Raw genomic sequence first — 13,238 nt, forward strand, 5'->3', positions numbered from 1 at the left:
CCCACTATTGCTTTATATGCCCAGCTAAAAAGCCCTCAAAAGGCATATTCAAGACAAGACTCTGGGAATGATTCATCATTCACCTTTCGATGAAAAGGTGAATTAGGCATTTCATATGTGGTTTACTACCTAGATGAAACCTCTTCTCTTCCCCTCCCACATATAAACACCAGCTTCTGCATTACTCAATTAACTAAATTTCCATTAAGAGACAGTGCACTTGAAATTTGCATTGTTATTATGCACATTTTAATAAATACACTACAGAAGATACTTCCTGAATTACTAATGAATAGTTCTTAAAATGTAACAAAATAATTACAGACCTGCCCATGAAGAAGTTGAGACAGTCGAAGGGCAACACTTCGCAGCATGTATTCTGTGTTAGAGTTAGGAATGTGATGAAATGCTTGCTGCAGCACAACAGCTTTGCTTGCAAGCGACAGGGAACCTGTAGTAGTTGTATGTTCCTGACTGGCTTCTGCTGTCTGTTGAATTATACAATGACCTGCTACAGCCAAAAGCAGTTTGCTAATTTTCAATACCATTGTATATGCCGACCTATAAAAAATGCCAATAATGGTATATAAAGAGTTCTGAAAATTATTATGAACAAAATTTAAGCAAAAAAAAAAATAATGAACATGTGTAAATCTTTCATACAGAAATGGAGTCTGTTTGCTGATGCCCCCCCCCCCCAAAGGCTGAAATAAGCAGTTCCATGAAAATTCATCATCAAAAAAGTAATTTGTCAAATAAACAATTAATCAAACAATTTAACGAATGGCAATTTATCATAAAAACAATTCACCAATAATTTTTCAATGAATTCTTACATAATTCATCGAAAAATTAATTTTTTTGAAAACCATTGTTTTAAATTTGTTCGGTAAAATACCTGACATCACCAAAGATGTAGACAACATATGTAGGTGGTCATTGAGACATAATAATTTTGTTGCTTTTTTTACATATTCTGTAAGCATACCTGCTACATCATTGTGTAGATAGTGATTCATCTCTAGAATCACAAAAAAACTCATTCTACCTAATTTTTCGCTATCAATGATCACATTGAAACCAAAACTGACAAATTTTAACATAGATCATAACTATAAAATTTTGTGAAATATCATCCAATTGAGTGAAATTATTAATATCATTTTGAAATTTCTTTACGAAAGTTATCCCCCCCCCCATAACAGGTTCCAAAACCAGTAGCACATCAGTGCCACATTGGGATATTAAAAAATATCTGATTTTAAGATCCTCATTTAGATGCATAACCCAACAGTCTTGCTAAGTAGCAAGACTACTTAAGCACAACACACACAGAGTGTAAGCACAGCTTGCATTGTCTTATGACACAAAGCCCACAATGGCAAATGATTAAATGCATTCAATATGAATTCAATGTACAATAGCTTATGAATAAAGTAAGCAACTTTTTTCCTACTTCATTATGCGAATGAAACCTCTTCTCTTCCCCTCCCACATAAAAACACCAGCTTCTGCATTACTCAATTAACTAAATTTCCATCTAACGAGTTTACATTAAGAGACAGTGCACTTGAAATTTGCATTGTTTTGCCTACTTCATTAGGAATAAAAAAAGAAAAGATTTCCTTTGCAAGTATTATGTTTCGAGATATCATAGTTTTTGAAATTTTATTTTATGGTTTATTATGTTTTTAAAACATACTGAAACAGGAAATAATAGCATGTAAGCAAGACACTTTTTTGTTATTATCTACAATACAAAAACTACAAAATCTGTCTCATTTTCAAGTAATTTCCAAAATGTGTTTTCTTCAGTTTTGTCTGAGGATGTAAAGAAATTTTGGGAATTTAGTATTGGTTCTGTTACTTATGAAAAATAAATAATCCACATCTACTTGCAAAATATTAAGATAATAGAAAAAATGGAAGAGCCTGGGTTATGCATCTAAATGAGGATCTTAAAATCATATATTTTTAATATCCCAATGTGGCACTGATGTGCTACTGGTTTTGGAACCTCTTATGGGGGGGGGGGGGGGGGGATGATCCTAATCCTGACGAACATCCTTATGTTGTAAACTGTAATGACAAGCATTACTGCCATGTTGACACATGGATTTTAGTTACATTATGTGCAGAACGTGAGGAGGTTAGTCCTGCTCCTTTGCTGCTCCATTATACAATCTCATCTACTATGATACAAAGCTGGTAAGTTATATGACCAAGCAATGATCTCCTTTGATGAATGACAAAATCTAACATATGGGTTATTCTTGAAAGATCAAACAATCATCTGTGACACAAATAATTGCCCAGAAAAAATACAAATATTTATCATACTATCATATGCAAAGAGGTCTGTTTTGGGGGAAGACGAATGAGCAGTGGTTGAAGAATTCGATAAGAGGAGTAAACAAAAGACTTGGTAGTGGTAATTGGTATGAATGATCTGACTGGTAACAAGAAGAATGTAAGGACAGATGTCATGAGGCTGTCAAGGAAAGTGAAAGATAACAGCGTGGTAGTAAAGTAGCCAGTGTAATCCCCAGGTATGATAATGATGAGTTGAAAAGGCAAGCAAAGATTATGAATGGTATGATAGCAGAATTGTGTGATGAGAAAGGAGTTCAATTTGTGAATGTGTGGATTTGGTGCGAGTCAGTGGCAGAAAATGTTGCTGCAAGAGAGGGCGACTGAAGTGAACGTAACACCTGAGGAAGCATGGGGGATTTTGTGAAAGAGCAGGAAAGTAAGGTAGGAAAGTTTGTGAATAGAGTGGTGCAAATGAAGAGAATAAAAGAGAAGGAACACAAAGTAGACAGGGGGAACACTGCGTGAAACGTGTATATGATGGTTTCAGGAGTAAATGTTTGTGCACAAGGAAGGATTAAGACCATCAAGGATGTGGGAGTTCCATTTAGGTCTGAGGAAGGGAGTAAAATCAGTGATGATGGACAGGGGAGAGTGTAGAGGAATCATGTCCAAGAAGTGAGGTTAGTGGAAATTTTTATAGAAACAGAAATGAATTAGTGTGTATGTTTACAAATTCTACAAGTATTCGAAACAAGGGGAATGAAATTGTAGCAATGAATCAGTTCATTAACCCAAAAATTGTTGGTATAATGAGACATGGTTCAACAAGGGTGACATTCTGACAGAAATAGAGATGGAGGGACATGTAGTTTTTTGTGAAGATAGATAAAGCAAAAAAGGAAGGAGGAGTGTTATTGATGATGGAGCTGTACCTATCCAGGATGCAGATGCCAGGAGCAAATACTGACAGTGGTTTTGAAGGAGTATGGTGTCGAGGTGGGCAGGTTGAAATATTTAGTAGGGTGTTACTATAGAACTGGTAACAGAGAAGTGAGAAAGAAATTATTAGAAAAATTGGTCTGGCTAATAAGAAAAAGGTGATCATTATGGGCAATTACAATTATGGTAATATATACTGAAATGAAGAGATGGCATCAGGAAAAGAGAATGAATTTCTTAAGTTTTTAAGGGAGAATACCTGAAGCAGTATGCAGAGGCCACACGTGGATCAAGGGTCTTGGATTATCTCATCAGCAGATGTTGTAAATGAAGTGTCACTTCTTCCTCCAGTTGGTGAAAGTGACCATGAAGTGATCACTTGAGTGGTAACGAGTCATATCAGGACCTTGGTAAGAAAGCAAGAAAGGGACTGGAATATGGAACTATAAGGCAGGTAATTATGGCAAACTCAGGAGGTATCATGGAATGAAGAATTGCATGGGAAGAAAATCAATGCTGCTTGGTCCCTACTCAGGAATTTTCTATTAAATAAGGTAGGTATAAAATGGATGATTGAAAAGGTGAAGCATGCAATCTAGAAGAAAAGGCAGTGTGTGTGTGTGGGGGGGGGGGGGGGGGGGGGGGGGGGGCATGAGTATTACATGAAAAGCACAAAGTGCAAGCAAGGAAGGCGACTCACTTGTAGTAAATGATACTAAAAGAAATCCTAGGGAGTTTTTCCAATATGTGACCAATATATAAGAAAAAATAATTATGGGAGGATGATGTTTCTCAGTGATAATCGGAGAATAATAAACATTGAAGAAGATATAGTAGAGGTGTTTAATGAGCAGTTAAAGTATTCCACCTTTGTAATTGTAACAAAATGCAAAACTTAAAAGCAGTGGGACTGGAGGAGGAATCACTGATGGTGAGCAAAAAGGTTTATACGAGGAATTTAGTAAACTTGATGTCAACAAGGCCATGGGACTTGATGGTATATCAGTAAGTGCTTTGAGGGAAAGTTTCAGAGAGTGTTCATAACAGCTTCAATCTACATTTTTAACATGAGTCTCAGATTATCCCAGATTCCAAAGGAGTAGAAAGATGGCAATATTGTTCTGCATCATGAAGGAGGGAGGGGGTGATAAGATTCCATAGATGTGTGCTAATAATAACAATGATGATATGACCTTTCGTATAAAGTGAAATCTGTTAGATGAATTGAAGGTTCTCTTTCCATTATGGAGCAAGACAGGTTTCAAATGCATCTAGAGAAACAATAAATAGGTATCCATGTCTTGCTCCATAATGGAAAGAAAACCTTCAATTCTGGTAACAGATTTGACTTCATACGAAAGATCATATTATTATTATAGTTAACTCATTATTATTATGAAGGCTTTCCATGGGGGAAAAAAAAAAAAAAAAAACCGAATCATTATGATATACTAAACTGCTATCCTGAAAAGAGAGGCAGTCAACTTTTCAGGTTCACTAGTCATGAACAAACTTGTTCGTGAAATTTATACGTCTCAATCGTATCACCCATCTTTTTCCTGTTTACTAGTATACGCAGCCTACAAATTCTCAATCTGTCTTCATAATCAGTATTCCATAATCCTGATATCATTTTTAACGCTCTCTTCGCTGTATCAGAATCACAATAGAAACCATGAGACTAGACCTGTGCACAATAGTCCAAGTGAGGCCTTATCAATGGCTTGTAAAGAGGCAAAATGACATCATTACCTTTACATATCAAAGTTTGTTTCAGCATTGCAATTATCTTTTGAGTTGTATTTGCAATCTTTGCTATGTGGCCAATGAATTTCAACTTCCTATCTACTAACATTCCAAGATCCCTAGTCTCATCAGTTTCTTCTAGCATAATTCCACCAATAGAATACGACACTGGATATCTCAACACCCTCAAAGTGCATGACTTTACATTTACTGACATCCCCTTTCCCATGCCCATAATTCCAACTTATTCAAATCATTCTGCAAATATTGCATATCAAGTGCATTCCTGATTATTCTACCTATCTTTTCATCATTAGCAAATAGCTGTATGTCAACTGTCAAATTCTTCTCAATGTTATTAATGTACAGATTAAATAACAATGGACCAAAGAGTGATCCTTGTGGTACACCACTGTTTACATTAAAGTTTTCAGAATCACATCCTCCATGTAACACATTGTCAGTCATCTATCCTCTTATCCATGCTAAATTTTATAATCCAAACCCATTGTCTCCAATTTATGCAATAGTCTTCCATGCTGTATTCTGTGAAAAGCCTTAGCAAAATCCAAAAGTATCATGGTGAATCCATTTTCCTTGTCTAGTATAATGGTAACATTATTATAGCATGTGAGCAAGTTGCTAAAACATGATCTTCTCTTAGTAATCCCATGCTGTTCATTCCAAAGTAGAGATTTTCTGTCAAACCATTTCTGAATGTGAGCCCTAACCAACTTTTCTGCGAAATCTTCACCACCAGTCCTGAGATACTGATTGGCTGACAGCTGGATACATCAGTCTTTACGCCATCCTTGTGCAATGGGATTACCATACATTCTTTCCACTCCTGCAGAATCTTCCCTGATTTCATACTCAAATTATATAGCCTGGTTAAAGGAATAGCCGTTTAGCTGAACACTCTTTTTAGCATCAGTGCTGATATCCCATTAGCTGCTACTACTACTGAATTCTTATTCAGTTTGTGTAACAGCTCTAATATCTCCTATTCATAGACCTGAGTTTCTTCATTCAGTGAAAAGGTAGCAGTGAGCTCAATGTTACATACACCAGGTTGATAGCTTTTAGCAAAATGGCCACTCACTAGTCAAACAACTTCTTCATCTGTCACCATCTGCATTCTGTAGAGTTATTCTTTCATATTAATTATTTCTTTTAATCACAGCATACTGATAAAATTTTTCAAAGATTTCTCTAGCTTGCCAGTTTCTTTTCATACTTAGCTTTCCATACAATAGTTGTGCCTCTTCTTCAAATAGTCTTCCATCCACATCATCCTTTTCTTGCAAATCTCTTGCTTAATAGGATTACACACGTCCATTTGACTCCTATTGTATTTATTCTTTGAACTGCTGGGACACATTTTCATATTGCATCATTTAGTATTTTTTTATATGCTTCCAATGAACTGTCGATATTCTTCCCATCCAAGCAACCAATCCCATTCTACTGAACTCAGTATAGTTCTCATATGTCATAAATTCCTCCTTTGTAGTTCAGCATGTAACCCTTCCTGAATGGAACATTGATAAACTTAGCCACTTCCCAAGTGAGTACTGCATGTTCACTCATCAACTGGAAGCAGAATAGTTATATCTTTAACTGAAACACACTCTGATACTATTCATTTTAGAAATTATGGACTTTACAACCGTGTTATAAATAACTCTTTTAATTTCCCGACATTTCAATCTTCATATTAAGATCATCATCTGCAGCATAGACAAATATACAGGACAAGCTGAGTTACATTACATACAGTAAGCTAGAGAAACAATGATTTGATCAAAGATTATTCTACTGGTATGACCTTTAGTGAAAAAAAACAAAAATTACAAATTAATTATTTAGAAACTACATCAAGCTACATCAATTTGAAAGACTTTTCATGGAATCAGCCTCAGCCCTAAGAAACATGCCAAACCTCAACAAATTTGGTTTCATGACACTGCCCCAAATTTGGAGACGTACATCAGCAGACCTTCACCCCAACAACCAAAAACACCTACATAGCCCCTAGGGAGCATCAAGACTTTTAGGAGAACAATAGCTTCATCACTTCATTCTCAGTTACTGTGTTGTAGTGCCTACGTGCACATGCCTTTTTTGTACTTTCCTTTTGAAGATGGCAACGTGACGTTGTCGAAATATCGGAAATATTTATTAAAGTGTAATTTAATTTATATTCTTATCTACATTGTCAATTCCTTAAGTGATTTAGTAATATTTATGATAATATGAGCAAACATTCTTTCTTATAGATAGTTTTCTTTCAGAAACAATGATGTCCTATTTTTATCATTACAGTTGTTATTTTTGATTTAGGATCCTGGATTATCTACAGTCCTGTTTATATTTACTCTTAGAGAGGAAGATTCCGTGGGGCAAATATGTGCCTTCCATACGTTTGGGATTTTTAGACCATCACTGATGTTCAGATTGGGGTGGTTGATATTAATCTCACAGGCTTCCTTAAATTTGCATTCATACCATATTTTGGTGTGATGTAAACTAGTGCTTTTCCAGTCAGTTCTATGTAAGGTGTCCAGGCATGATGAGGAAGGCCAGCCTCACCATAGTTATGTTTAATGTGTCGTTTATGTTCTTTTTGTCTGATACTAGTAGTAAGACTTATACGTTGGTTAGACATAACTGGTAATTAATTTACGGAATTAACAGCATATGAAGTATATTAATCAAAGATAACTTTAATGAATCACTTCTATATTTCGGCAATGTCACATTGTCATCTTCAGGAACATAAAGATATGGCATGTGCACTAAGGAACTAACAAAGCAAATGAGGAAGAAAGTAAGAAACTAATTTTGTTCCTAAAGTCCTAATGGTTCCCTCTTGCGGGCTAATTTGGTAGTCTTGGCAGTTGGGCTGAAGTTCTCATAATGAAAGTCTCCCAAATTTGGGGCAGTTTCATGCACCCAAATTTGTTGAGGTTAGGAACGTTTTTTAGAACATTTTTTTCACCAGTACAGCCGCTCTGGGTTGGCAGACCATGCCTTAGATACCCACCATAAAATTCGTTGGAAGAAAACAAAAATAATCCATCGCAGCAAGTTTAAATACGGAAGATTATTCAAAGAATCTTCAGCAGCTCTAAAAAACGTTCCTAACCTCAACAAATTTGGGTGCATGAAACTGTCCCAAATTTGGGAGACTTTCATTATGAGAACTTCAGCCCAACTGCCAAGACTACCAAATTAGCCCGCAAGAGGGAACCATTAGGACTTTAGGAACAAAATTAGTTTCTTACTTTCTTCCTCATTTGCTTTGTTAGTTCCTTAGTGCACATACCATATCTTTATGTTCCTGAAGATGGCAATGTGACATTGCCGAAATATAGAAGTGATTCATTAAAGTTATCTTTAATTAATATACTTCATATGCGTTGTTAATTCCGTAAATTAATTACCAGTTTTTGTCTGATAGGAATTGTGCATCCTGTTTCCCCTATATATAGTATGTTACAGGTGCATTAAATACGGTATACTCCAGGGTGGGCCAGCAGAGGGAGTGAGTCTTTGGATGAGTTGAGTAAGCCTTTTAATTTTGCAGGAGTTTAAAGGTGGCTTTGAGGTTGTATTTTTGTAGTATTCTGTTTATTTTATCTGATGTCCCTTTAACATAAGGAATGGTTATAGTTCTATAGTAGTCTGGTTTATCTTTGTTTGATAATAACAAATTTGCTGATAACTTTAAATTCGTCTTTCAGTGTATGTTCATTGGAGCAGATCTTCAAAGCCCTGTTTTTTTAGAGTATTAATGACACCTAGTTTTTGTGTTGAGTAATGGTAGGAGTTTATGTGTATATATTGGCCAGTATGTGTCTGTTTCCAGTGAACAGTGAAGAAAGATTGTATGACGTATGACAAGTGTATTCTGTTTTTCAATCTCAATTGTGAACTGAATGTGTTTGTTTACTTGGCTAAGGAAAGTGTCTAGTGTCTGGCAGCCATGGGATCAGATCGCGAAAACATCATCAACATATCTTAGCCAGACTTTGGGTTTTAAAGGAGAGGAATCTAAAGCATGCTGCTCAAAATATTCCATATAGAAGTTAGGAATAGGGGGGGTATAAATGGCGAGCCCATGGTTGCACCTTCTTTTTGTAGGTAAGCGTTTTGCCATACAAAATAACCAGAATGTAATACATATGCAAAGAGCACCGTGATATCTGGAGGGAATTTGTTCTGTAAAAGAAGGACTGTGTCATTGATTGGGACATTAATAAAAAGGGAAGAGATGTCAAAACTGACTAATAAATAATCTTTTTCTAATGTAATGTCTTTGATTATGTTTATGAAGTGTTGTGTGTTTCTGATATAGGAGGGAGAATGACCTACAACTCCTTGAGTATTGCAGCTAATTTCTTCGCAAGGTGATAATTTGGGCTATCTATCCCTTCGCCTATCGGCTGGAGTTGTGCGTTTTGTTTGTGTATTTTCGGTAGCCAGTAAATTCTTGGGGAACAAGCATAGTGCAGAAGTAGTTTTTTTACCTTATCTTTGGGCCATGTAGCAATTTATTTAAGTAGTTTCTTTGTTTTCTTTTTTATTCTATTGGTTGGGTTGTAGTTAACGAGTTGGTATGTATTATTGTCCGAGACTAGCGGATTCATTTCTTCTAAATAAGTGGTTCGGTTTAGAATAACCGTGGCACTTCCTTTATCAGCTCTAGTTATTACGATGTTCGGATTTGATTTTAATGATTTCACCACTGTTAATTCATGTTTTGTTAGTTGCTTGTTATTGTTTTGTTATGATTTATATTTAAAATGTTGGTTTCTAAACGTATTTTGTCTGCTATGTTATTTGGGATCAATCTTATGCTTCTTTCAATATTACAAATAAAATCCAGTTTGTTTATCGAACTGGGTGCTACAGCAAAATTTAGACCTTTGTTAAGTACCGAGAGTTCATCTTTGTTTAAGGCGTGGTGGGATAGGTTAACTACGTTACTGTTACCTGCAGGCGATTGGTGGCTCCTTTTGTTTCTTGCTTAATTTGTAATTTTTTACAAAACTTTTTACAAATTAATTTGTTTGTTTTTTTCACTAGAGGTCATGCCAGTAGAATAACCTGTGATCAAATCATTGTTTCTCTAGTTTACTGTATGTAATTTAACTCAGCTTGTCCTGTATATTTGCATATGCTCCAGATGATGATCTTAATATGAAAATCGAAACGTCAGGAAATTAAAAGGGTTATTTATAACACGGTTGTAAAGTCCATAATTTCTAAAATGAATGCTGATCACCATGCAACACTAAAAGAAAGGACTCTGACACTATAATCAAATCAATCACTCTTTGAGCTTGAGTTCCTTCTGTCACATGCCTGTTTGAGAGAGTTTTCTCACAAGAGCTCAAGAAATTTAAGTTCATTCTTTAAGAGATTTTACTGCTATCTAATCAATGTTTAGTCATTTTTTTTTTTATCACTTTAATTTTATGGTATTTTTTACACAGTTCAAAAATCCTGCTCAAAAGATCAAAAACTAAGCTTTTCCCAACCACTTCAGGCATCCAATGACAGTGGTTTCACATTGAATGATGAAATTCATATTCCGCCTAAAGACAATAAGAAACATTCATGACCCATGGCACAATTCACAACCATCCATGTTGACTGAAGGACAGATATGTTAACCACTTGATCAACTGGCTAACTAAACATGATATCTTCTTAATTTAATGCTGAAACAACTTCATATAGTCATTGTAACCTATCATAAGATATTTATGCTGTTTTAATATCTTGTCAGAAGTTTTTCCACTTGGTTATACTATAGATTAAAGATACCAAGAAATTATATACTTGGTTTAATCTTTTATCCAAGTGTGAGCAAACAAACTTTGCCCCGAAGTGTTTTCAGGACTGGGCAACTCGTATATAGAAGCTAATAACTTCACATCACTTGCCTTAGTATCTCTTGCATACACTTGGATAAAGAATTAAACCAAGTATATAATATCTTGTTATCTTTATTTTAATATCTTGTTGTGAAGAAAATTCTTGAACTTTGGATCAGTACCTCTGTATATATATTGAATTTTTACACATAAGAACAACTAAATTAATAGTAAATCTGAATGTGAAGCCAAATATAATGTATAATGCTGTCATAATGAAAAAAGGACATAGCCATAAGTGAAGTATACTGCTGAAAAATGCAGGAAAACAGTTTTATAAACAGTGAGAAAACAAGCAGGTATTAAGGATGGACACGCATACACGCAGTACACACACAGACAGACAGAAACAAATAATAATTAATTAATCATAAATATCAAACAACGCACTTATTCATGAATGTTCTTGCACTGGTGCAAGTGGAAAATTATTATTATTATTATTATTATTTTGACACCTCCAGGGAGTCCAAAGACTCATCGAGGGAGAGTGTGCCGACAGCATCGAACGATTGGTCCCCTTCCAACTACTAACCGCGCTCAAACTTACTTAACTGAGCCATTAGTAGCAGAGGCTCTACCAATCAACCAACCTTCGCCGGCTAAAATGTCAGGTTTATTCAAGGTAATCTACATAAAGGTAATCTAAATTTAAATTAATTCAAGGCATTTAAAAAAGATGCATCAAATATAAAAAACTGTTGAATTGCTTTTTGAAATACTGTTGAAAAATAGGAATATGGGGGGGGGGGGATTTAATGTGACTTTGTAGAAAGCAAAACAATGAAAGAAGGGATATCACTAGAAATATTAATAAATGCAATTTTTCTGAGTAATGCCAAACTGGAGTTATGATTTTCCTCACAATACTTGCGAATGATGATGAAACCCTTCCTCATCAAGAAATAAAAATTTCCTTAAGTGTTTTGAAAAGAATAAAATGAATTAAAGAGCAATTATCATCACAGTAAGAAAGCCTGTATGATGGTGTTCTTTTTTTATCCCTCTAACATGTATCATAACATGTAGACAAAATGTTAGATAGTAATTTCTTTTGATAAATGAGATATCCAATCACAGCCTTGTTATATATGAATCTAAATTCATTATGCATTCGAGTGATGAGTTTTTAACTGAAAATTTTATAAACACTGGTACCAGAATTGCAAACTCAAACTCAGCATCTAGAAAAACCAACAAAAAAAAAACCAACAAAAGAAGAAATGAAAATATAAACCATAAACATAAGTAATATTAATGGAAAGGAAATCAAACTTGCAGATGAACTGGAAAAGTACCACGTGGACATAATTGGCATCACTGAAACAAATAAGACAAAAACAGGTGAAATCTTAACAAATGATAAATACGGTATGTTATATTCAGGAAAACAATCAAGGAAAGGAAGGAGTGGTGATTCAACACTAAACGTGAAGATAAACTTCTTGACTGGAAGACAATTTCAAGTAGTAGAGTTATGTGGGCAAACTTCAAAATAGAGAAATGGACAATGAAACTTATTTGTGCATATGGTCCCACAGAAGATTCTCTTAAGGAGGAACCGGGAAATTTTTTCGGTCATTAGAGAAGGCAGCTGACAAAGAAAAGCTTCATTGACTATCATTGGTGATAGTGATATCTTCTTGCTGGTTAAGGATACAACAAGAGGATTTGAAACTAAAAGTGACCATCAGATATGAGAATTCTGAGAAAAATTAGGACCTGAACAGATGGCATCAATCCATCCATATATTCACTGGGCATCCACAGATGCTGTATGGTCACTCCGATGCTCGGTGATGTGCCACACTAGGCCTCGCCGTATAGTCCTGTTGTGTGCTTTTCTGGAGGCTTCAACTCTCTGAAGATCAGTCACTCTACGCACACACCATCCATCCATCTCATTGATGGTCTACCCCTCCCTCTTTTTCCAGGAAGTCCTCCTTCAATCCTTTCACAATGTGTCTCCAAAATGTGTTAATGGCATCAATAGCCGAATGATATTAAAAGTGACAATATTAGGAAGGAACTCTATGTTGTTCTGTCCCAACCTTCCATATAATGAAAACTTTCATCAGACGATACCCATTCAGAAGTTTGTAGACCTCTACCATATCATTTCATCTGTAGTCCATATACTTTCCATCTGTCCTCATAATCTAAATTCCATAATCCTATAATCTTTGTAACTCTTCTTGGAACCTAGGACACCAAATCTGCATACAGCAGTCAAAGTGCAGCTTATCAAGGCTTGCAATTTTCCCATGCATTGATGATGACATCTCATTCATTCAG

At 35.3% G+C, this 13,238-nt stretch overlaps 1 protein-coding gene across 4 annotated transcripts in view; it reads right to left on the reverse strand.

Moving 5' to 3' along the window:
- Positions 1 to 13,238, reverse strand: part of faf (ubiquitin carboxyl-terminal hydrolase-like faf) — a 1,099,079-nt gene that overhangs the window by 650,524 nt on the left and 435,317 nt on the right. For all 4 annotated transcript variants that reach the window (XM_090401226.1, XM_090401227.1, XM_090401224.1 and 1 more), the window contains one exon: positions 327 to 561. In XM_090401226.1, coding sequence (XP_090257352.1) covers positions 327 to 561 — 235 coding nt within the window. The remainder of the gene's footprint in view (positions 1 to 326; positions 562 to 13,238) is intronic.

Source organism: Typopeltis vanoorti, chromosome 12, assembly GCF_054136105.1.
Source record: "Typopeltis vanoorti isolate ZY-2024b chromosome 12, IOZ_Tvanoo_1.0, whole genome shotgun sequence".
Classification (NCBI taxonomy): Eukaryota; Metazoa; Arthropoda; class Arachnida; order Uropygi; family Thelyphonidae; genus Typopeltis; species Typopeltis vanoorti.